At 40.4% G+C, this 26,339-nt stretch overlaps 2 protein-coding genes and 1 long non-coding RNA gene across 3 annotated transcripts; 1 reads left to right on the forward strand and 2 right to left on the reverse strand.

The window, feature by feature from the left end:
- Positions 1-461: 461 nt before the first annotated feature.
- hoxd3a (homeobox D3a) lies at positions 462-8,920 on the reverse strand. Its single transcript, XM_041057208.1, has 4 exons — positions 8,670-8,920; positions 4,654-4,713; positions 2,410-2,956; positions 462-2,168 (listed from the first exon to the last, which is right to left on the reverse strand). The coding sequence occupies exons 3-4, from the start codon at positions 2,852-2,854 to the stop codon at positions 1,417-1,419; spliced, it is 1,197 nt and encodes a 398-aa protein (XP_040913142.1). The 5' UTR covers positions 2,855-2,956; positions 4,654-4,713; positions 8,670-8,920; the 3' UTR covers positions 462-1,416.
- A 1,594-nt stretch (positions 8,921-10,514) lies between these two features.
- hoxd4a (homeobox D4a) lies at positions 10,515-13,551 on the reverse strand. Its single transcript, XM_041057210.1, has 2 exons — positions 12,961-13,551; positions 10,515-12,533 (listed from the first exon to the last, which is right to left on the reverse strand). The coding sequence occupies exons 1-2, from the start codon at positions 13,427-13,429 to the stop codon at positions 12,235-12,237; spliced, it is 768 nt and encodes a 255-aa protein (XP_040913144.1). The 5' UTR covers positions 13,430-13,551; the 3' UTR covers positions 10,515-12,234.
- Positions 13,552-20,543: 6,992 nt separating this feature from the next.
- On the forward strand, positions 20,544-22,367 carry LOC121194361. Its single transcript, XR_005895374.1, has 3 exons — positions 20,544-20,586; positions 20,820-20,974; positions 22,211-22,367. It is a non-coding gene; the product is annotated as an uncharacterized LOC121194361 (long non-coding RNA).
- The last annotated feature ends 3,972 nt before the right edge of the window (positions 22,368-26,339 follow it).

Raw genomic sequence — 26,339 nt, forward strand, 5'->3', positions numbered from 1 at the left:
AAATCAGTCCCATTGTGTACCAATCAATTAGACCAGCCAGGAAAATTGAGCTTATTCTCTTGTCCCAGCAGCGAGGGAAGGTAATCATGTGGCCAAGTCTAAAGAAATGATGTGACATGTGGAAGGTGCAATAAGCCCATAGACTGACTTCCCTCATACCAATAAAACATCAATAATCTGCCGAGCCTTTTATTCCGCTGAAATGCACTTTGCATTGGAAGCATAGAGCCGTCTGATGAGTTTTAGATATCACGGTGTCTAATTATTGATTGGCTTTCCCTGTCTGGACTTTACAGTAGAGCTGTGAGTCAATAAGCCTCCTCGCTACAGTTGCCCGACAGGTTCAGTGGGAGCAGCCTCTCAGTGAAGAATTAAAATAATCAGAAACAATGGATGACCACTGCTGCAGGGCCTTTTACAAAAAAAAAAAAAAAAAAAAAAAAGGACAAGTTTGAGCACTTTATTTACAAAATGTTAAACACAATAAAATATAACATTTCAATATCATTAGGGTTTCATAAATTTATGGATATCCAACTCAATGGAATAACAATGGAAGACAAATAAAAAATAGCAATGGACTACACAAAATGACATGCTGGTGTGTATAATATTTGATACTTCGATAGTCTACGTTTTGCTTAAGGTTTGACACAAGATTAACCATGGACATATAGTGGTGTTTATACACTATAAAATGCCCCATTTATCCCAGATTTACAATTAGAAATGCTCTTTTTCAACAATACACTGCGAGTCATAGCATTTTCCAAACCCTGTTTTGCCAACACTTCCAAGTGCACTGATCTGTCCAATCTTACAACAAAAAAGTTCCCACACTTATAAATACTCGCATATAAACGATAAATAATGTGCAATACAAAAGTAATTAAATAATAAATAGGCTATATGCTAGTACGAAAGATTATGCAGCATAATAAAAATAATAAATAAACAGGATGCCCGTGAGGAAGATGAGATCCTGACAAACAGACGAAAAATTCCCTAAAAGTCTTTCTCTCTAAAGATGAGCTTCTACTTTCGTGATCTACAAGACTTACCTTCAAGTAACGGCATGAAATATTCAGTCAAAATTTTTTTTTTTTTTTTTTTTTTTTTTGCGCATTGCACTTGAGAAAAACAACAACAAAAAAAGGAACAAATGACCACCAGGATAGTCTGCCTCTGCGCATCCTCGAATATTCAAGAGAAATGGACAAAGCTGTATTATTTAGAAAATAATTACACAATAGCATTAATAGTAATATCAATAATACTGTAATAATACACACGACTCGCTTGGAGTGTAGTTATTAGACTAGTGAGGTAATAAAAAGAGCGCAACGTAATTTTGGCACACACACACACACACACGCACAAGCACGCACGCACGCACGCACACACAGAAACCACTTATTACAAATGCGTGAGTTTAGGCGCTTCCTGAATCCTTCCCTGAGACGCTTGGTGAGAGGTGAGGTCTGTGTATGTGGGATGGGGATCACAGGGTCCATGATGGTGGTTTCCTGGGATCTGGGCGGCACAGCTGTAGTCCACACTGGTGGATGAGGGATGGGGAAGATGGCCGAGGTTGAACATGGGGCCCGAGGCTGGCATGGAATCAACAAAATTCCCACCCACATAAACGGGGCTGCCTTGCAAATTGGCGTTGGCAAAGCTGCCGTTGCTCTGCATGCTGTGGTGTTCGTATTCGGAGCCCGGGTACCTCTTCTGTTGCGGGATGCAGCCACCCAAGGGTGCCGTGTACGCGGCCAAACCGTACATGTTTTGCTGGGGTTTGGCGAAGGACGGGGGCGAGGGCGCGTCATAGCTGAGGCTGTTCACGTTTTGGAGCTGGCCAGAGTATCCAATGTGATTTGGGCCACTCAGAGGCGGGCTTCTATCCGGGGAGTGTCCCATGGGAGAGTGCGCGAGCCCTTTAGACTTCTGGTCCTTTTTGTATTTCATCCTCCTGTTTTGAAACCAGATCTTTATTTGGCGCTCGGTGAGATTCAACAGATTTGCCATTTCCACTCTCCGTGGGCGACACAGATAGCGGTTAAAGTGAAACTCCTTCTCCAGCTCCACAAGTTGTGCGCTGGTATAAGCAGTTCTGACCCGTTTGGAGGCTGGTCCCGGTGGACTCTTCTCATCACTCACCTCACCACCTGTAAATGAACGAACGCGCATCTTTTGAGCCACAACAACACAGGTCCATAAAGTGTGAGCACAACAAGGCCAGAATACTAGGTCACTCCCTCAACCCCCTCCACCCCTATACAGACTCTCTCTTACACACACACACACACACACACACACACACACACACACACACACACACACACACACACACACACACACACACACACACACACACACACACACACACACCTCCATCATGATCTCTACCTGCAGAGGTGCAGTTGTTGCTCTTCTGCTTTGAGTTCTGCCGAGTCTCCTTCATCCAGGGGAATATCTGCTTGGTGAGGGCTGGTGTGGCCGAACTGGAAGCGCTGCTGGATGGAGATTTCTTCTTCTGGGATGCAGAGCTGTTGGAACTGGGAGAGGATGCGGACAGTGGAGGTGCCTGCTGCTCCCCAATACTCGTGGCTTGGCTGCTGCTGTTGCTTTGACTGCTACTTTGCCGCATGCAGTCTCCGTTCAGGTCACTGTCTTTGAGAGTTGGTGGCCGGACAGCGGAGGTCTGGATGGGACACACTGAGCCCTGGTAGTCATTCTCAATGTTAGAAGTAGAGTAGGACTGATGTGCGGGGCCGTAGTTGTAAGAGTCTGGTTTGGGGTAGGTGTAGCTTCCAAAAAGTCCAGAGTTATCGTAGTATGTTGCTTTCTGCATTTTGTGGATTCAAAGCCAATAAGCCAGTGCAGCTCTATCCAATGGCATGGGTGTTGTTTATTCACGTGATTGGTGTTTCCCACCGTCGCTCCAGTCTGTGACCTATAGAGAGAAAATATATCAGACTCATCTGGACTTTAATGAATGAAAGCCCTTGCACCTTCCCTCACATTACTCCAATCACTGTTTGATAAGTGAGGTTTAAAATAAACCACCTCACAGGAGAATGGCTCTCCTCGGCCCAGACCCAGGCAGCTACACAGCAGCTATTAAATTAAAAAATTACCAGCAGTCTCTACACTTGTCTATAACCGTGACATCAGTTGTGCAGCTTCAAATGTGGAGCCGCCCGTTTGACTCATTTCTGGCACAAAACAGTTAAAGTTTAACTTGCACTAAAATGACCCTCTGGGAGGCTTTAGGAGTCCCTCAGAAATAAGCTGAATCAGCGTTTGACACACACATACACACAATACCCTTTTCACTAATCACAAGGCCTGACAAAGCCCGTCATGCATTGTTCCCTGTAGCAGAAATATAGCCCACCAAGGCCGCGCACAAGCAGTTGGATCACATGATTACGCACACAAGAAGCTAAATACTGAAGCCCTACGCTGTTTGTTATTAATGTTGGTATCAAAAAAGTAGGTGATAGCTGTATGTGTGTGTATGAGAGAGAGAGAGAGAGAGAGAGAGAGAGAGAGAGAGAGAGAGAGAGAGAGAGAGAAAGGAAGGGGTGAGTGGGGAGTGGGAGGTAAATATGATATTTCATTAGCCTTTAGACATGACTCAACCCATATATTTTGGCTGGTTGGTCGGTTTCTTCCCTTTCCCGTCTCATTCATTCAAAAATTACCTTTAAAAGTCTATTTTTTAAAAGATCCTCTGAAAAAAAATGTCAAATATTCCAGTGGATATTTTGGATAGCAGCTGTTGTTTTACGAATAAATCAGAGAAAGCATGTCAGCATTTTAAGTAAGCCGAAACAAGACTATCGAAGGGCCCTGTACTGTATGTTGGTGGCTTGAGGAGGTGCAGTCTGCGCCGTGCATAACAATTGCACCTGTCAGTGTGGACCGCGGCAAAATTTATGACCGCAAATGTTATGGTTGTAAACGGCCTCAGAGAGGAATGAAAAGCAAAACACTCCTCAAGACTCGCAGCCCTCAGAAGTGTAAAACTAAGCGTAGGAGGAAGGCAAGGGAAAGAATTTCATACTCGGCGACTTCTCCCATGCAGAGACTCGGTTTATAAATGATGCCTCCATTCTGGCTGAGTGCGAGTCTGCAGCCAAACACCGAGGTGAAAGACTGGAGCTATATTGCTGCTCAAAAAAAAAAATAAAGAGGCAGGGAATCCTGGCGAAGGCGCATCTGATAGCCCGGTTAAAGTGTGGAAATCGTGGGATGAAGTGGTGAAATTCTTCCTAATTTTACGTTTTATATTTTGCATGTATATCGTTTACCTTTGGGAATTATATGTAAAGAATGTAAACATGTATCATGTTTATTTTTTTTTCATTTTTCTTTATTGTCAAAAGCTATGTTTTGTTCTCGAGGCTTAATTCGGGCGACTCTGTTGGAAACCAAAAGCAGCCCATATTTCAATGGGACTCTGGCCTGCGTAAATAATTACGCGTCCAGGTTAAGTTAAAGTCATCCCTCATGTCTGTTTTCGTGATTTAAGCCGCCTGTGAAACTCTGAGAGCGTTAATATGCAGCCTAATAACAAATCACCCTTTCACCTGGTCAGCAGTTGGCTGTGTTGTCTACTGCCTCCATTAAAGAAGTGTTACTCACCCAAATCTGCGCAGATCTGTTTTATTTCCCTCACGCATTCATCACTGCTCTCACCTCGACCTGAAAGGGAAATAAAATTAAAGAAAAATGTCTCCATATTAAGAGTTTTTTTTTCTTTTAGAAATATGAGCCTTAAATTAGATGCATGCACCAAAATAAAGATTATCCTTAATTATCTTCTCACACTTTTTTTTTAAAGGAAAGCAATAAAAAAAATAATATTACTTTAATAATGAAAGTTAAAAAAAAAAAAATCTAATTTAAAGTATTTCTAGACAGCTTTACTTTGTTGGCCGGTTATATTAGGATAAATTGAGAATACTGAGAATTGTCCCTGAAAGAACCACTCATTACTTTTTTTTTTTTTTAACTTTCTGCTTTCAATCGCTTGAGAGTGAAAAGTCTTACATGTGCACTTTAATACAAAGAGCCAGGCCAAATATTTAGCAGTCATAAGCTTTTTTAGGTGACCCTCGGGTCATTCAGCATTAAGTCAAAGTTTAATGAACAACGAGCAGTTTGGCTTCAAGTAGACTCAAGTCTCAAGTAAATTTCAAAGCAGCTTTTCTTCGGCGACTGAAACAGAGGAGAAGATTCTCGACCGACGGCGAGAGGTTAAAGCTCGGAAAATTAATTTTCAGTTAATTGTTTCTCCTGTGAGTGTGAAAACCACCGCTGCTGCTGCTGCTGCCGCTCTCCTGCTCGCAATTCGAGGATAATCACTTTAAAATATGATGATGGAGATTTAAGATTCCTTCGATGTGGAATATTTGTTAGATCTGGTCGATAATCTGCGCCTCAAGTGCTTTTTGGGGCACACTGGGCTACTAGTAGCAGACATGGTCTTCTTTTCAAACAACAGTGTTTTTCGCCTACGCGTTGTTACGGTAAGTTTACTTCACACAATGGGCCAGACTCAGTGTGGAGTGTTATTATCTCAGTTAGTGGTTATCCCCATTCAAAGTCTACTACTATTTCAAGTCAAACAGCCTTGGGAGGCGCGTTGTTATTGCTGGAAAATATTTATTGAATCCACAAAATAATAGCAGCTCCTAACAGTCCACAGTCCAGCATGATGCTGGACGTCTGCTCGCTGGCTGCTGTGATGTAATTATAAGGTCTGTTTTTTCCTGGAAGGAAAAAAAAACCTCGCAGTGCTCAGAAAATGCGTAATTCCGACTTTTTTGCGCCAAAATGTTTTGGTATGGCTCTGATTTAGTTGATTTCGGTAGAAATTCAGCTGCAGTCCTGCAGGAAGTAAATTGTTAAAGACACACAATCACGAGTTTATGGTTCATGAAGATGCAGTGTAAATGAATTAAAGCTCAATTCACTGTCAAACAATTAATATTCAGTTGGCCAAATGGGGAACGTATATATGAGCTTTTATTGTCTTTGCTCAGGCCTAACGTTTGCTCCAATATAAACAACACTTAAAGAGAGAAAATAGTCACATGAGCCACAATTAACCAAATACAAGGAAACCAGAGAAGCATCCAAACAGCAGGAAAATATAACTATTTGCCTTTGTCCTTGTATATCCAGCCCGGTAATCCTTTAAAACATCCAATATGAATGCATGTATAATATAACGTTGCAGGTTAACAAAGCCATACAGTTGAAACCACATAAATCACGGCAAACGCCACTGTGACGATAAGACAACAAATTAATGTGATTTACGATCCAAGAGTCAAAAAGGAAAAAAAAAAAAAAGTTCCTCTCCCACTTCTTTCCTCCGAGCCGGTTTTCATCGAAACGTGAAATCAGCCGAAAAGCGCAGGGCAGCTCAGGCTCGATCTGTCGATAATATTTGAACGCGCTTTCTCAAAGAAAAAATAAAAAATAAAATAAAATAATAATAATGGTATGAATCTGCTTTGGAAGAGGTAGCGGTGGACTCCATATCCGAGAGAGCGACATTAACAAGCATCACCTCCTTGAACGGAATAAATCATATATATTTCCTTGCATTATATTAACCCGTGGTTAAAGGTTGCTTTCTGCCTCGCAGTTGCTTACCTGTGAATCAATTCATCATAAACCAGCTTCCCTCTCAGTCTCAGTTCCTCTCCACGCAGTCTCTAGAATAAATCCTTCACCCTTTGTCTGTAGACAATGCTGTCCTAAACCTGATCTTGCTGTTTTTCAGACATTTCCATATACCAATGGAGACAGTATTCCCGAAAGAATGGAAGGACTCGCATTCAACTACCAATAAAAAGCGAACAAGGTATCCTTATTCCAGAGGAAAAAAAAATCCTTGGCAATCAATCACCCATTGAAATATACAGGAATTCAGAAAGGGATAGGCCTGTGCAACATTTGGATTTTTTGGTGTTTCGGAAGCTTTATGGTGACAGATAAAAGGCGCTGCCTTAAGATACAAGCATATTTGTTCACGTGATTGTTCTCTTCTTCAACCAAGCCTTACCTCACCAATCCATTTTGATAAAGGGTGGCGTTTATTTCCTCCTCAACTGTGTGAAAATGTCCCACTGCCTATTTCTTTTCATCTCCTCCTCAATTGCGAGCATTTACATCTCGCTTGCACTTTAAGCACAGAAGGCAGGTATGCTTTTGTTTGGGTATTAATAATATACGGTTTACATATGTTCTCATGCTCTAGTAGCAGCATAGTTTACAGCATATGGCGCAGTGTATTTGCGTAAAAATGTTATGTTACAGCAGCTTTGAAATTTTCAGCCTTTTAGGTATTTTTCCACGTCATTTCCCCACAAACAGAAACAGGAATCAGGAATTTTACAATAAAGCCGGTAAAATGGGCCTTGAAAGCACCACATGCAAGTATTCCTTTTCTCTAATATTGCACAATAATACTAGAATACTTTCTGTCGATATCCTGTTTAGATTGCATAATGTGGGATGTGCATTTAGAAAATGATTTATGAAATAAATGACGTGGGCTGTTCTCCTCCAACTGGGACTGGATTGTATTCAAATAAACCACATTATCATCTTTTGTTTGTTGTGTCTGTCTTCACACTGCTGAAACACAAAGAGTGAGAGATGCATGTCTTCTCTTGCTTTGTCTCCAATATCAATCACAGGGAAAAATACAAACATAAAAACAACAATAATATAAAGACTAATAGCTCGGTTTTAGAACCAGTAAATGGTAATATGTTGAAAAAGAGCAGAATGGATTGGAAGATGAAGATTTGGAGCCGCAGAGAGCGTCGGCTGCTTCAGCGGTGCGTTATCTTTGCTGAGAAGAAGAAGGGATGCAGGACTGGTAGCGTCGCAGCATATGTTCAGAGGGTAATAAAAGTGAAAGATTTACAGTTTTCGCCCGGCCCCCCAACAGCCTCGCACCCTTTCAGGAATTACTGAGAATGATTTACAAGGAGGCAGAACTGTCAGCCTGCCCAAACTTCCACTACCTCTAAGAAATCAAAATTAGATCATCCCCTCAAACAATAAAAACAGCAGAAATAAACTGCCCTACAAGGCAAAGGGGAAAGATAAATAACATGTTAGGCTGTTTATCTTATGTCGAAAACCTCGACTATAAATCAAGATGTGTTCATTTGTACTTAGCAAAAAAGGCACAGCAACGTATAATTCAAAAATATGTAGTTTCTTTTTTTTTTTTTTTTAAATGGGCTAAATTGGCCCAACTCTGAATTAGAGTCTAAATAAAGAATTAATGGGGCCCTGTAGAGGTGCCACACTGAGCTATGTGTCCGAAAGAGCATTTCTTCAGAGTGAACACCCATAAATACATGTCACTGTCCCTTTGGTTGTTACGATTTATTCCTATCAGTCCCTCTCAAGATATATGCGCAAACAGCAAACTCAAAAAATCTACCATTTCTGATATAACTTACATATTTAAAAAAAAAAAAAAGACATGCACACAGCGACAAGCCACAGTCTATACTATTCTGCTCAGAGCGCACACATCAAAGGGAGCAATTTATCAAATATCACGACATTTGATATCGTCATTTACAAGCCCCGGCAACATGAAAAATGCTGAAATATTTACCTACCCAAGCATCCATCGGTTCGGATGTGTTGCTAAAGTGCGGGGCTACGGTTGCGCCGGGTATCGGATATTATTTTCTTGGGGGATCTCTTCAGTTTTCAAGTCTGATAGAGTCCTTGCGATTAATGACGACGCCGTGTTTCTAGGGGGACGTGCTGCATTAATTATTTAGACAATCACGTGGTCGAGAATAGAGAGCGGAGTGGTATAGTCTCTGGATTATATCTCTGAATGCAGACAGCGCACTTTAATATATCTTTGGGGGTTGTCTGGCTCGGAGAGGCTTCTGCGAAACCAGCTGGAGATCAAATATGGCCGGATGGAGAGCAACGACGTTGTATTCCTGCACTGGGTGCAGTGTCATTGAAAATGGCACTGCCTTTGGCTCCCATTTATTGCTGTTCAGACATGTAGGTCAGTGTGGCTCCACACTGCACGTCGTAGTAGGCTGCTCTGACCTGATAATTGCTGGGGGAAAACTGTGTTATTATATTTTTACTTTCAATTAATGTTAATATCAAGAGTTCAGAACAGGCAGGTTTTACATTAAATGGCTCTTAAGTAATAAATAAAGAACTGAACTCTCTGTTTACCTTAAAGTAGTAATACTAGTAATGCATATTAGGTAGGTTAGTTGTCCAATTGTCACCCCCGCCCCCCCACACACACACACACCGCCCTCCCCCACCCCCTCTCATCCTCTCTTCAGCATCTATGTGCAGATCATCTATGGCAGGATGGTGGATTGGTGGCATCACTTTGTTTCAGCTTCTCTCTGAATCCATATGACACACGTTTCATTTTACACATACACGAGCACATGAGCGCCAGTGCACGTCTAGGGGCCCGCATGTGGCCACTGGGGATGAAAACACTGCTGAGCGTATGACTGCAGACTGTCCCCTCCACATGACTGTTTGTGGTCACTTTTGTTTGGATCAGATCTGATCCTGTTATGTGGAGGGTCGAAGGTCAGTGCTGCAGTGGGTCATCTCCAATAAAGTCATAACTCGTGGATGGGGGGGGGCGTTCAATGTCAGGCCTGAGTACGGTAGAACACATCATGTCTACATGCCTACATGTTAGTAGAGTGCTGATAAATGTGGCGTAATCTGGTTTAGGAGCAGCACAGCCACCTCTGGAAAAGTTTTTCTTTCTCAGTTTGACTCGTTATGAAGCCAGTGAACGTTATTTGGCTTTCTGATTTTGCTATTTAAAAAAGGCATGTGGAAATTAATTCGCAGTAAAGAGTTGAGGCAAAGTTTGATAGAATGTTAAACCTGGTTTTCATGGAACAGAATCACATTGAAAGGGTCCACCAAGAAATCCAAAGCGTTTTCTACATGGACGTTTTTGCGCAAAGCCTGCGCTGCTTTTCAGGAGAGCTAATGCGTGAAAGTGAAGACAAGACAGAATAAAAACTCGCTCTTTATCATATTTTTAGGATAAACTCCAGCCTCCAGAGTCTGTAAGAATAAAAACATTTATGCTTTTAACTTTCAGACCTCACAGGAGACGAGGTTGAATTTGCCCATCCAGCTTACGTTTGGTGCATTTGTGTACGTTTTGCAAAAGGAAGCTGGAGCTCCATATGGCTCCACACTCTTGTTACCACCGGGGGAAAAAAACTGTTTTCTCACCAAAAGTGATCCTTTCACAAAAGGCGCAAAATGAAGGAAACTAAACAACCCCAGTAAAAAAAAAAATCAATTAATTAAAATAGAGTTTTGTGAAATTTCAAAGCCTCAGGGAAAATAAAATTCCTCAAAGTAAAAAAAAAAAATGCGAGTAGGAAAAATAACAGTAATAAGAAAATCTCGCGACAAAATGCATTTTACAAACATTTAAATGCATAATCAGTAGAAATCTTTATTTTTTTGTCCAATATACTTCTCACATCTCAATGCACAATACAAGGTAGAAAGCATGTACAAAAATAAAAACCAAAAAGACTGCATTATTGACGTGAGGAGACAAATGCTCAAATCTGAACCTTTTTTTGGGCTGGCCTGATATAAATACTGTTAAAACGTGTAAAACTGTGGAATTCACGCACTGACTCTTACTTTGAATTCTTTGAGCCTTTTAACTGTGGAAAAGCCCTCCAAACCAAGGCGAATAGCGCCTGGGAGAGAAAATGCTGCTTGTCCGGCGGGTCAGGGGTGTTGGGGTCAGTCCTTGCGGCTGAAATGTGTCCCCTGGATGAACCTGCCACTGCTGCTTTGTCGACCTTCGGTTGAAATACCTTTTCAACTCTCTCATCGTGAAGACTTCAGAGAGAAGACCTCCTCGTACTGGGAGAGCTTCTGGGCTTTTTCTTTCTTTCTTTTTTTTTGTCCGAAGACAATGACGGTTTAAAACAAGAAATATCTGTCTTGAAACGTGACGTGAAAGCCCCCCCTCGGTTATCCTGGTGTAAATGGGGGGAAAAAAAAAACTATAATATTCCCACATTAACTAAGACTAAATCTTTGCATAAAGCCATGCTAATAATGCACAAGTGTTCAAACATATTTTAGATTAAAGTTCAACGAATATTTTTAATAAAAACTGTATGTGTGCTATACGAAAATTTACACGTTTTTTTAAACAAATAAATAATGACGTAAAAAAATCATATCAAGAAAAATAAAAATTATAATCCTAAATATTCTGGATTTGATTATTTCCGATGAGAAACATCCAATATCAATTCGCTGCCATGCAGGAACAAATGATCTTTCATGTAAGGGTTTCAAATGGCATGAGAGAGCCTCTGAAAATGTACACTGTTTACAAAGATGTCAGGAGAGATTTATAAGGGCACTCAGAATAGTATGCACACAGGAATGTCTTGCTTTTGGGAATAATATTTAGGCTAAGAAAATTTCAAAGCTTTATTGTACAAAATAAGTTAAAAACATACAAGTCACAAAGAAACGTGTTACTGAAATATTCAGCGGGAATTTTTTTTTTTTGCAATTTACGAAAGTAGGCTGAGACGTGTTTGGCGTGCCTCTATGCAAATAATGTTTGCTTCAAGTATATATTTATATATATGTATATATTTAGTTATTGTGCGTTCAGTGTGAAGTTTCGACAGGAGAAAAACTGAAATAACCTTTGTGTGTGTGTGTGTGTGTGTAATTTGAACGAAGGGCTTCCCTGTTCTGAATAAAGATGGTTCAATCTTTAAACCAGCGTGAATCCACGTGAGGAGAGCAGAGACACTTTGTTTAAATCCATGAAATCAGCCGAGGTTTCTCATTAAAATGTCCTCAGGGGTGAAACGTCCAGAAAAAAATAAAAAATAAAAATAAAATTTAAAAAATGAGGGGAAAAAAGTTTCGATGTATTTGTGTCTCTCTGAGGAAATTAAAACGAGGAAGAGGCTAAACTTGCAAACCTCTCAGTTACAAAGACTGATTGATTTTCTGACTCGGGTTTGAGTCAACACTGCTGGGGTCATTTTTGTTAAATTAAAAAAAAAAAAAAAGACTAAAAACGACATCAGTCCATGCAAAAGTCAGATGCAACCTTTGTCTTCTTTATGTACAGTTAATTTCTAAAGACATAACACCCCCCCTCTCTTATAATGCTGTGATATCAGTCTGGTTATCCTTCTGAATGTTTTGCAGATGGCTGGAGGTTGGTGCAGATCTGCCCTTGGTGTTGGGTAGTTTGTGATCTTTCTTCCATTTCATCCGTCTGTTCTGAAACCAGATTTTGATCTGCCTTTCGGAGAGACAAAGAGTATGGGCAATCTCAATCCGCCGCCGCCTGGTCAGATACCTGTTAAAATGAAACTCCTTTTCAAGCTCCAAAACCTGCTGCCGGGTGTAAGCTGTTCTGGACCGTTTGGGCTCAGATCCTGTGTAATCTGGGTTCACTGTTGAGAAACAAAACAAAACCAAGAAAAAAAAGTCACCAAATGTGGCAAGTGTAGCATGCAGGCAAAAACAACATAAGAGGATAGCCTCTCTCTCTCCCTCTCTTTCTTTCTCTCTCTCTCTCTCTCTCTAACCGGGGAGCTCAAACTTTGAGACAATTCTCAGGGAAGTAAGAGCAGGTAATAACGAAGGATTTTAAACTGAATTTAAGCAGATTTAAGCGCCATTACAACCGGTCAATATGTGTTTTCAGTAGCTTTCAGGCGCTCACCTAGCGGCCTCTTTCCTGCGCTATAAAAATTTATGACTTGTGTAATTGGCGAGGCCTTTCAAAGACTCCCATAAATATCACACTGAATGATTTCTAAACTGCAGGTCTCACTTGGTCCATAACAGAAGAGGAAGAAGAAGAAGGGCAAATCTTACCAGTAGTTACGTGGACTTTCTTCATCCAGGGGTAAACTACTGCAGGCTGCTTGGCTTGTATCCCATTTTGGCTCTTTGTGTTTTGCTGCTGTCCACAAGTCCGGGGTCCGGCCGCTTGGACCGGGGGCCCCTGCTCAGTCTGTGCGCTAAAAGGGCTCGAGTGGCCGGATCTCTCGTGCACATGACCCCGTGGCTGCACTGTGGAGTCCTGCACAGTGTTGCAGCTGAAGGGCTGCTCCGTATAGTTTGACCGTGGGTAGATCCCTGGATGCTGAAAGTCAGTGTCCTGCGATGGACTGTAATACACCGAGCCCTGCTCAGGTATATAGTTATTTTGTGAATATTCCTCGCAGGGAGGAAATTTCGGATCCACATACTTAGAGTTCACCATATACGAACTCATGGCCATTAATTTCTGAAGGTAGAAAATACTAATTTTTCTCGAGTTGTCTTTTTTTCCTCCCTCCATAAAGCCCTCCTACTTGGTGTCAACTGAATAAAGTTAGCGAACCATGTGACCAGATCGGCCAATAGAGGTGATGCTGGTCCATACACGAGTAAACATACAACTAAGAGCAATTTTATCTAACTTAAGATGCACCAAAATTAGACCCTGGAGAGAGACCAAAAAAAAAAAAAAAAAGTAATATAGCTCTGAAACACTTACGAGCACGTTTGGAAAAGAAAATAAAGCCAAGCTGGAGAAATACAAAGACATGTCACACTCTTTACTTCGATATTTAAATATATAGGTATAAGAAAATTTAAAATAAATAAATAAATAAATGAACCTGGATAAGGTTGTGTTACGCAAACAAATATAAAAATAAACCCGTTTCTAAAGGCTAACTTGAAGGCACGGTGTTCAACAGAGAAACCAACAAAAGACACAAAAAGCCCCTTGGCATAAAGGCAGCGAATAATGACTGAGGACAATTGATGGACACTGTCTTTGTCAAGAAGGGGTCATCCAAAAGTTACACGAATCTCATCACTTCATCTGCTCCCATCTTTTTGAAAAAAACAAAAAAGAAAACCTGTCTCAGGAGCCTATTGGCCAACAACAACAACAGCAGCAGAAGCAGCAGCAGCAGCAGCAGCAAGAGCAGCCTCTGGGAATCAATAATGTAGAGACAGAAACGACCCACAGGAGAGAAAAGCTACAGCTGGAGTGTGCTCAGGGTTCGTTTCTTTTACTAAACCCATTTCATTCCAACGTTCTGAGCTAAATAGAAACGCAGTCTCCCTTCCTAATTGTGTTTATTTCCATGTGAAACACTTTGCATCAGATTTCCTTTAAGCCTATAGAGTTTCAACGCGCCCTAAGCCCTTCTCCTGAAAGATGTGCTGTTGTCAGATTTACACTCATTCCTAAAGCAGCACTGTCACTGTAACACCCCCCCCCCCCCCCCCCCCCCCCCCCCTCTCACCCCTACACACCCCCCGGACCTGACCGCACATCAGGCACCAATATAAGTCAATAAATCGAAGTTTTTTCATCGACCATATACTCCCCTAGAATCGAATCTGTGACCGTGGTTTTATCACACAAATTCGGTTCTACAGGGTATATATAGACGACGGGAAGCGACGCTGTCCAATCTCAGTGCCATAACCGCACAGCACTTTATGACTTCAGCCAAACAAAATTTACGAAGTGCCTCACAGTCAGGATATAAACAAACAAACAAACATTTAAAAAAAATCACAGTAACATGGTTACAGAACGAAATAAGAGGCATGCATCACATCCAGACTGGGTAAAAGCCACAATGAAAAAGTCTTGTTATAGGCTATAACAGCATCTGAGTTTCTCTCTGCTTATAGTCAGTGTCAGCTTTTAACTGGTTTTCTCTCATTGAAGCAGCTTTTTCTTTTTTGTTTTGGTGATTTAACGTATTCCTCTTTTACAAGCCTCTGCTTCTGTTGGGTTTTTTGTGTTTTTTTAATGACCTTTGTGTTAGGTTAAATTTGAATCACAACTGGTCAACACAGCAGTTTCAAAAGTCATGTCAGTTTCACAGCTTCTCAAAAAAAAAAAAAAAAAAAAGAAACAAACAAACAAGAGAAAACTGTAGGCCTACAGGCTTCCTCTGCCCGGGGCATGCCTGTCACTGTCAGCTGTAAAATGACAAGAAAAAGACACTGAACGAAAATATCAGTCAGTGACTCAGGTCAGCACAGGTTTCTGTGCAGTAGGTCTCCCTCCCTGCATCATAGTCCAAGTTCACAAGAAGAAGAAAACGCCTTCATAAAAAAAAGATTATAAATCCGTTTTCAGCTCAGAATAATCCTTTGTCCAATAAGGGATCAACGCTATAAACGCATCAACAGATAACAGGCTGAGAGCCTGTAGCAGTGCTTATCACCGCTGGCCAAAAGATGAGGCCAGAGGCCACCGAGGTCAAACCAAATCATTTACAAACTTATCAAAAAGTTCAATTATTTTCGGTCCAGCTGACAGCTCAAAGGGTGCAAAAGTTTACCAAGTCCTCGTCAGCCATTAACCAAACCACCATGGTGACCACTGCCAATCCTCCTGAAACATCCTTGACAAACGAATTAAAGCTGGGAAGGTTTTGAAATTGTTTTTTTTTTTTTTTATATTCCAAGTGAAGAAAAACCAGCAGAAATATTAAGAAATAAAAGCACTTAACATTATAATGTATTATAATTCTATCAAGCAAAACCATCTTTTCAGTGTGAGACATTATTACACCATCAGTACTAAATAAGTTCTCACAGGACCTACTACGCTTTGAGCCAGTTACTGTCAGATTATACCACTGAAAACATAATTTCAGGTTTGGATAAATGTGTCATTTGATTTACGCACAAAATATGACACAGGGTTCACAGCACCCTCCAGGAACAGCTTGAATAAAATCTGGGTCAGACATATGAGCTCATATTTCCTTCTGTGATGAGAAGACAAAAATGCACATGAATATTTTTACTAACTTATTATTTACTGCATGATACGCAAAGTTGTTCGGTCTAACACAATGCTTTTATATTCCCAGCTATAAATGTCTATTTTAAAGTTGAAGGTTATGACACAGCTCCTCAAAATGTTAGAATAAAACAGAAAACAGAAACAACTCGGTGCTTTTTGCGCCATCTTTTAGTAGAAAGTAAAGATTTTTGGCATAGAGCAGCCACAGGCTATCATCTCTGCTCTGACGAATTTCCTTTTAAATTCAACAAAAACCATCAAGTGTTCGTTTCAACCGCAGTCGAAAGACAGATTTTTACTATCCGCACAAATTCGTTCTTGCACTTCACATTTCAATATTTGTTAGACAGGCTGACCTGTCTTTCACCTTGCCCTGTTAGTCCTTCAGACGGGTCAAAGCCGAGATTCACAACAAAAGAATGATAAAGTCAGCGTTTCCTGGCAGCTCGGGTTAAAACGAGAAGGCTAACTGGTCCAGCTTGACTCTTTTTTTCCATCACATTTACGAGTTGTTGTTGTTGTTTGGTTTTTGGTTTTTTTTTCTTCTAACAAACAGCGTCATCTGATTTGTTTGGAAGTAACAGAAAACATGAGGCCTATCTAACCTAATTTTCGGGGCGAAGTAACGGTGCATTTTTTGGGGGGGACTGTTAATAATTAAAGCTTAAATTGTCCTAATAACACACTTCAATTATTAGACAGGATTTCCAACAATGACTGGCGAAATTAATAATGTAAAGGCCTGCGGTAGAAATGCATTAGGCCTATAGGCTAGTGAAGTGAGCAGCAGCCACACAGAGTTTTTTTAAATAAATAAAAACAGATTTAGTGTTGTGACCCGAACTTGTAATTTTCGGTGTGGTTAAAAATTAAGCTCACATTGTCTCACAAACGAAATGTGAATTATTAAAGTTTCGAACAACAGAACATATTTGTAACTGCACATCAAGTCGTATTACTTTCACAAAGTCTCCAAGATAATTCGCCAAAAATCTAACGTAAATAAATGAATAACAATAATAATAAAATAAAGATGAGCTCGGTGAAAACAGGTTGAAATTAGAAGCCCAGCGGTTTGAAACAAGTTTCGTCTACAACTACCTGTGTTTGTCCTGAGCTCGCACTGTTGCAGCTTTTAGAGGCAGGAAACAGTAAAGCACGAGCTCCATGCGTATGACATCACACGCCCACACCACGAGCATAATGATAAAACACAGCTTACCGCAGAGACCGCAACACATGGCACACCGTGCAACAAACACGTCCATGCTGGAGGAAAAGTCTGCCCCGGTGCAGCTCCCTGCCAATTGAAGCTCTATTCCAACCCATCTGGACGGTCTTACTAATACACAATGAGAATTATATTTTGGCTTGTCAAGTCCCCGGCCATAAAACAAACTTTAATGGCGTCACGTGTTTCCTCACAGCCATTCACAACACCGCTCAGGCCCATAAATAATCCTCAAAGTTGCACTTACTCAATAACGCCGATTACACTGATGAGCAGTGAGGAAAAGTCGTAGAGATGAGGAAGCTGGGAGGAGGCAGACAGCCTGTAACTGTCACGATAGGAACGGGAACAGAAACAAACTGGGACTAAATTATAGATATTTTATTTTTATTTCGACATTATAGTAATCAGCACAAGGCTTCTAAGCTGCTAATGCAGTGTTTGAACAAACAACAAAGTCTGGTTCTCTCATAACTGTCTGTCCATTAGTATCAATAATCTCATCGCATGCGATTTGATCAAGTTATTCAGACTAAAGAATTTCGATTTATTTTTCTTGCCACTGGACAGATCTGATTATATGGTTTCACTGAAGCAATTTGACCTCTGAAGTGTTAACACAAACATCAAACATTCGTCACTGAATTGTGCTCTAATACATTTCTCTCCCCCAGTGAACCTGCCACAATAAAGACTGATGTCATTCATTCTTCCCGGGCCAGCCCCAGACAGCAGACCTTTTTTTTTTTTTTTTTTTTTTTTTGCTCCTCCTCTCCTTTCCTGAGAAACTGGAGGGAGCTGATGATGCTGGTGAGGTCTCAGGGTGGTTGCCACTGTGGGGCAGGTGTGATAAATGGGAAGGATATCAAATCAGAGGCTCGTCACTTTTCACATGCATGTCCTCGTAAAATAAAAGTTATTTCCCTGGAGGTAAAGGTAAACCCCCCCACCGCCACCACCACCACCACCAGGGCCTCCTGGGTGTTCTGGAAACAGCTGCACTCACAGAGTTCCTGCTGATATGTGATGTCAGGTTTTTATATTTTCTTCTGTGATTTAATGGCTTACAGGCAATTTAATGTCTAAAAACAGTCGTTTTGCCTGTAGCTCCGCCAGCTCTGTTTTTAACTACTCTCCTAGAGACAATTTCCTTTAACATCATCATCATCTTCATCACTACCATCCTCTTCCTCACGAGGAAGATGTCAGACACTCAGTTTAAGCTCCTAAGAATCTGTGTCACAATGTTGAGACAGTTGCTGTCACTCAAACCACAGTTTGTGCAACACATTTAACTGAAGTGGCCTCCGAAAACAAAGCATCCACTGTGCTGTCTGTATAAGATTAATTCATGACAATAAACAACTGTTTTATCTCTTTGCTGGGACAATAAGATGCACCACGTGGGTTTGCACAACACTCAGATAACATAAATAATAACATAATGCAGACACATAAAATATCCCACAAAGCAGCAAATGCAGCAACAGATAATCCTGATGGCTGATCAACAAACTCTGCAGCAGTAGGTGCAGCAGTGTGTAAACTGCAGTGCTTTTTCGTACACACAAATTCTCCAAAACCACTTTCAAAACTGAAACCGATCACATGACCACGCGTCTCAGCCAATCACAGTGCTCAGCAACTTCCCAGTAAAAGACTGCTGAATGGGAGCAGAGAGGCTGACTGTTGGGCAACAGCGCCTTCTGCTGGCATTTTAACGGCTTCCCCCTCTTTTTCCACTGTAAGAAATGTCCATCTGTCCGAACAAGCTATTTTACAAAATGTTACATTTCATAAGACTACTGATGAAGACGCTCAGAGAGGAAGAAGAAAATGAACATTTAAATGAAAATTTCAGTATTTGTTCAATTAAGTGCGGGTCTCAAAGCCTAGTGGGATGCTGCAATTAGATTCAAGACTTGGTTTAAATTAATTTTTGTGAGAAATGAAACAGCAACGAATACAAGAATTGTCATCTCTCAGCCTTTTGAAAGATTGTCTTTCTTAATTTATGAGGCTTAAGTAGGTACAAAGGCTAAATTTGTTACTCATTTCCATGCGAAGATGAGCATGTTTTGCAGTGGGGATGTTATTACTCATCACTGAGCATATAAGGCAAGAATAAACTCGCATGTGATGATGGTGATGGTGATGAGGTAAAATAATCAATGAATCATTCGGTTTATCTGACTGGAAAACGAACAAAATTTAAATAAATTCAGAAAAAGAAAAAGAAATAAGAGCTAGTGCACCTTTCAGGTTTCAAACAACTTCATATGAAGATACACACGAAAATCTCTCACTGTGTCACACAATAACCCAAAAGAGTCTAATATGCGACTAGACAACATCACTGAGGGAATTGGTAAAAGGGTGAAAAGAGGAAACTACATCCATTCATGGAAACTGCTGTCTGTTAAAATGTATGCTGGGCCTGTAGTCAGATATTTTCCCACTTGCTTACATTTAACAAACACATGCAAAAATGATGGAAGCTGTGTGCATTCACAGATGTAACCATGCAGAGTGAATCCTGTCTAATTTTCTCAGATTTCTACTTGTGCCTGTCTTCCAGGGTCCATTTTGCCGCATTGCAGTAAGGCTGTAAATACTTTCGCAGCTGCCTGTCAGCCAACAGTGAAATACTGTCTTTGTTCAGTTGGCCCCATCTCCAGGCAGCTGAACACAGCTATGAAAACCGAGCTTCTTCTGCCAGACTTGCATATGTGGAATACAGCAAAGCAGATTTGTTCTGTGTCGATTAAAGTGCATCATTTTATAGCAAGTGAGCAGAACAGTGTGTTGCAGATCCACTTGGTCCATCAGATCAATGCAGGATTATTTTTTGGTAGCTAACGTCATGCAGAAGCATATAAGTTCGGGTTCAGTGCCGACTATGAGAAACTGAGGCTTGTCGACATGAAAAATGCAGCTTTAAATTGAAAACGAAAAGGGAAGTGTTAGTTAAACACTCGAAGCTCGTTTCCCAGTGCGTGAGCACGTTACTGCATCAAAAACACTGCTCAGGCTAGTCATCATCAAACACGAGCTACATTTCTGCAGAATAATCTTGAAACAGAAGGCATGAGCCACAATGAACACATTCCTAAGAAATATTAAATATTTAAAAACATTTTGACAAGCCAGCTGATTATTTCTTAAATATTTGTCTTTGATTCTTGCAGCATAACAGCAGCAAAACACAATGTTTTTTATCATTACTAACACGATCAACAACCTTTCCTGCGAGTAAAGTATTAAAGCAATTTATCACAACATAACTAGAAACACGTGAATTCACCAAATTAACTGGAAGCTATGACCCCTCAGCTAATTTACATGACTAATGAAACAGGAAGCTGTCAAACTTCACATGCAGACACAGGAGCGTAAAGAAAAGCTACCATCGCACAGAAAGCTTACCTACAGCCGGGAGGTAATCCATGTTCATTCTTTGAGGTTTACCTATGCAGAGCATTTTTTTGATGAAGCTTTTACAGAGTCAGTGCTGCTCTGTGTATGAGCAGGTCAGACAGTGAGAAAGTTGAAACGCTCCATCTTGTCATCCAGGAGGACGAGCAGCGCTGTGCCGCAAACAAGTGCTGATCAGACGTTTATGAAACGAATGACTGGCAAATTTTATTTATTAATTTTTTTTTTTTTTTTTAGGAAAGCCGGCCGTGGCGTCTCGGTTTGAGCACCATAGACGCAGAATGCAGTGGGAAAAAAAATCGCCTGGGAAATCAGGAAAAGAGCCATGAGACGTTTGCCTCTCACACATGACCAGTGGCATCCAATGACAGGCGATGGAGGCACATAAAAAGGTCTATTACCAAGTTGTAAATTGTCCTCTCACAAAAAGGAATTTCGACTGCAGCAATTCTCCCCATCTTTGCGCATAATAGCAGAAGCCCCCTCCATGTCCTCCAGACCAAAAAAAAAAAAAAAAGAAAGAGGGTCCCCCCCTGTTTTCTGTTTCTATTACTCAGTCATCAAATGTTATATCTTAAAGTGCAAAACAGAAGTTAGACTGCAGCTTTAAACTGTTTTAGCTTCAACATAATGCAAATTTGTAGAAAACATAACTGAGCTTTACAGATTTAATTTATCCGCTTCTGCTGAACACATGGAAAAATCGTGATCCTTTGATCCAAACTATTTCAGTTTAAAGTTTAATACAAAAAAATAAAAGATATTGCGTCGAACGGCAGCTTTTTGCACCGATAAGAAACGAAGACATTCGGTGTTTTTCTTTCCTTCCTTTCTTTTTTTTTCAGTGAGCGGCCTGCGCACCAACTGTTAACATAATGTCACATCATAAAACCAAATAACTTACGGTGCTTAATCATAATTGAAAGCCTATATTGGTGTGTAAATAAAGGAAAAAATTAAAACACATTTACCCTCAACACAACATCGTCTAATATTGTGACACATTATTGTTCCAGACGACAGTATCTGTTTTAAATGGACATGTGCGTCTCTTGGAGCTGTGTGTGAACATAACGCAGACCTTCGTCTCCTCTCCGCGTTCTTACAGGCCTGCTGTTATCCATAAATATGCAGACAAAATTAGAGAGGGATAAATTATGGCGTATAATTTTTTTTCCCCACTTCTGACCGTCGAGATTTAAAGGCTAAACATCGCAAGTGCAAGCTCGTCCATGTGAATACTTCTGCAGCAAAAAAAAAAAAAAAACGGAATTTCTTCCATTTCATTCTCGTTCATCTGGTGGCATGCCAGAGTCAGCACTGTGCGATTTATAGCCAGGCTATGGCTCTGTCTCTGGTTTCCTGTCTTATAGTCTCATAGCTTGAGTGTGTGAGAGTGTGTGTGTGTGTGTGTGTGTATGTGTGTGTAATGCAAGAGATCAGGATTTGTTGCATTACCCAACTATGACAGTATTGTAACTCTATAGTCCAGTGTAATCTAATGGGATAAAGTGGTTCTGTTGGGGAAAACAAAATCCGGATTAACATCGCTTTAGTCTCGGTGCAAAGATACGGGGCTGTTTGTCTGCTCATTCTTCTAACGTGATGTTACCCGCCTTTTATTTCAGCTCACAGATGGAAAGAGAGTCGCCACGTTGCACTGGAAGAACGGTGTTTGCTCCAGCATGTGATATGCTGATGGACCGGTCCACAGTAAACGAATGAGGGAGAGCCAAAGACCGATCTACGGCACTCACAATGGCCTTAGATTCGATCAGGATTAGGGAAAAGAATTTGCTACAGAAAATACGAGGACGCAGATTTACAATGTGCACTTACGGGGCTTTTTAAAAAGCTAAATAATTGAATAAATAACTTTACAGGGCGCGATAGGATAGGAAACAGAATAGGGGCATGTTTGATGAGGTGCGGTTTATTCTCGGACAGAACTTGTTGTGGTGTGATGGCTACTGCGCACAGCTGCAACAGTGTTAGACTCCTAACACACTAATAAAGAGGTGGCAGCCACCAGATAAACAGGTCTCCATGTTTTCATATTAATTCACGAGCTCGTACTTTCTTTCCTCTCATAGTAGCCTATAGCCCACTTTTTAGCCAAATTAACGTCCTTTAAAACAAGATAAGTTAATAAAGCATTTGAGTAAATAGTCCAATTCAATAATGGGGTTTTGTATGTGGGTTTAATGGTCATCTCCTACGACTCGTTTTGAGTTCTAAAGACCTCCTAAAAATGATTTCAAAATGATTATATATAATGGTATATATAATGGTATATATATATATATATATATATCGTTTGTCTTTTTCTAAAGCGAATTTAAACGAGCTAAGACATTTGTGCTGAAACAGAGAGGTGTCTAATAGGAAAGTATAGTGGTATTATGGTGTGACATTTACTACTTAGGCTCAGATGTTGTGGTTTACTCTAACTGAACTTTCTGGGTGACCTTTTTATTTTTATTATCATTATTATTATTATTATTATTATTATTATTATTACTATTATTATTATTATTATTATTATTATTATTATTGTTGCTGATGTTGTTTCCACATCGCACCTAGTAGTATACTATACTAGTCCAAAGAAAGTAAATGTAATATCTGATCAAATACATTGCTCACACCAAAGCCTCACGCTCGTGTCATTGTTGCCAAACAGACCACAGATGATTGAATCAGCTGATACTGATCTATAAATTCACACCGCCCCTGATCCACTGCAGACTGTGCACCTACATTCCAAGATTTAACACACATTTCATGTTGCATTCACGTTCAGCAGCTCAGCATTCTGTACTCCATCTCATTCTCCATTAGAAACCACACTGCAGAACTGCGTCACAGTTCAATGCCTGCTTGTCAAACTGTGTCATTGACCTCCACCGTCTTAGAACTATTGTTGCTTATTGTGAATTAAAACCAAGAGCAGACTAATAGCCGAGCCAAAGCTTAACCAACCGTCTTACACTGAGGTGGTAGGGCGTTGGATTAAAGACACAATCTGATGGATTCTATGTCGCCTGTAGGTTTGAAAGCAGGCAGTGGAAACTGCAGCAAAGCCATGCAACCTTTCAGTGTTTTCTCACAAGGAACTGCCGCCTATCTATACTACAGCAGTACAATGGTTTATTACAACAGGCTGAACTTGATTTGATACTGGAAAAAAGAAAGCAGTATCAAAAAATTTAGCATTAGTAATAACACCTTTTTAATGACCTTTAAAGTAAAAAAGAAAAAAAAAACTATAATAAAAAAACCCCACAAAAACCCAGAAAAAGATATGCTTGAAAAATGGAACATTTGACTGAACTAAAGATATTCATATTAATATGCATGTTACCACTAGATGTGGTGTGACAAGGAACCGAGCACCTGGTGTTTTTGTTCTCTCTCTCTCTCTCTCTCTCTCTCTCTCTCTCTCTCTCTCTCTCACACACACACACACACACACACACACACACTTTTTACATGCATGTTTTAGGAATGCCCGCGAGAAACCTTTTCTTGTGTGTGTGTGTGTGTGTGTGTGTGTGTGTGTGTGTGTGTGTGTGTGTTTTCTTGAGTTTTCTTTCAATCGTCACTCACACACATTTCTTTGTGTATGTGAGTGTTTTAAACGAAGTGTACTATTTAACACAGAGCAAGAAAAGCCCCGACATTAAGGGGATCGGGATTGTGTTCCCAATCCGTAACGCTCAGCTCATTTTCACAGCCATTATATCTTGGCCTACATGCAGCCTTGACAGAAATAACAGTGGACAAAGTGCGTAGATATGGAGCAACAAAGGATCTACGGCTGTAACATGACTGCAGCTAATGGTAAGAGTGAAATAGCTGACCTCACTCGCCTGTGAGGAAAGAGGCGCATGACCGTGTATAACGGCACAATGAGGATGACTGCATGGAAATGGGGATATAGACAGAAATCCCCCTCTCTGTGCGAACCGATATGTCAATCGCATCTTTCTCATCATCAAAGAAAAAGTTCAATTCACTCATCGTGTCCGTGTAAACGGTGTGTAATCGTGTGGCCACATATTTCCACATTAAGAAGCACAACATCGTCACTTTGGGGTCAAGTTTTCAGCAGTGACAGTCACCTAATAGTCTCCAGTCGATTGGATCATAGGCCTCTGCATTTATCACACGTGTAGCCTTGTGCACATCAAGATGTCAGAGCAAGACCCAAATGATCAATTCAACATTTTCTCTAATTGCTTCAATATTTTGTGTCCACCTCGTGCTCTCTGAACGTTGCCATTGGCTGTCAGTGTTTGGATCCTTTAAACAACTGGAAACCTCATGACAATCATCACTTTCAGTGGCAATGACTGAAAGTAACGTTCACTTCTGACTCCTCGGGACACGGAGCAGTACACACCGAGGGGAGCGCCTCTCATTCTTCCTCTGCAGAATGGATTAAAACGCACAAGCAGAAGAAAGAAACGCAGACTAAGCTGCGGTGTTTTCATCAAACGTGTCTTATAGGAGTCAGGCGGTGTTTGAAAAGCGCTTATTATCAGCTGAAAGTATAAGCAACAATAAATGTGTATCAAATGCCTCAGCAGGAGGATGGAAATCAGGAGACTTCAGAGGCCTCAAGAGTGTTTGTGTTGCTCAGTTTTTGGGGTCATACAAACATTCAGAAAGTCTGCTTTTATTTATTATTATTCAATGTGTAGTATTTAATTGCTTTAACAGTTTCAATAATGTTCCTGTACAGTGCGTAGTTGCTTTTTTTTCCTTTTTGCAAAATAGAGTAGACTGGAAACAGGAAAGAATTATATAGGCTATTTCCTTCCCAAGGCCCAATATAGCGAAACCTCTGTGCTCAGCATAACTCCGCTTTGTTTAATGTCAGTGGTTTCAAAAACAACAAGACCAACAACTACAACAATGATTAGATTTGAGCATTGAAAGGCAACACAGAGGCACAGAGTCGCTATGATGTCTCGGTAACTCCAGAAAAACCACTGAGCTTACATGAAATATTAATCTGTCATCAATAAAGACTTTACCACGGGCGTACGAGAGAAGCCTTTCAAAATATGATTCAAAAATCCTTTTAAAGACATGGTTCTGAAATGACCTCTGAAGAAAAGGTTTAGAGCAATGCTTTTCTTAAAGTTGTTTTCTGTTGTGAATTGTGACAGACTGAAGCTGCTCCTGGCTTCTGTGAGGATAAAAAAATAAAATTGGCTGCTGTTGTATGACACACTGCTGAAATATGGAGTTTGAAAATTATTACGACATTAAAAAACAGATCTCTACATCAACAACTGCAAGAGGCTATTAATAAATACACATTGTGAGTTTAAGGATTTCAGTTGTTGAAGAAGCGTGAAAAATTTTTTTTAACTGCAGTTTTGTTTTCCCCCAAATAACAGCAGCTTTTGATTCATGTCGGAAAATAATTTGATTATTTTTGCTTTAAAATTGACCCCCATGTTTTTTGTGGATCACAATCGGAAAAGCGCCTGTTTTATAAGGGTTATTCAGAAGTATACAGCATTTTAAAACGTCCTTAAACAACAGTTTTGTTTTTCACATATATGAATGAATGACTCCATGAACACATACAGAATGGTATGGTCCATGTGTTGTCTGCATGTTCCAGCTGTGAACTAACTGCTGTAACTGGGACTAAAAGAACAATATCGCCCTCTAGCGCTCCCAATACTTCTTCCAGTGAAGAACAGATCTCCACTAAAAGTAAACAGATTGTTGGCTTTT

Source organism: Toxotes jaculatrix, chromosome 15 (genome assembly GCF_017976425.1).
Source record: "Toxotes jaculatrix isolate fToxJac2 chromosome 15, fToxJac2.pri, whole genome shotgun sequence".
In the NCBI taxonomy this organism is placed as follows: domain Eukaryota; kingdom Metazoa; phylum Chordata; class Actinopteri; family Toxotidae; genus Toxotes; species Toxotes jaculatrix.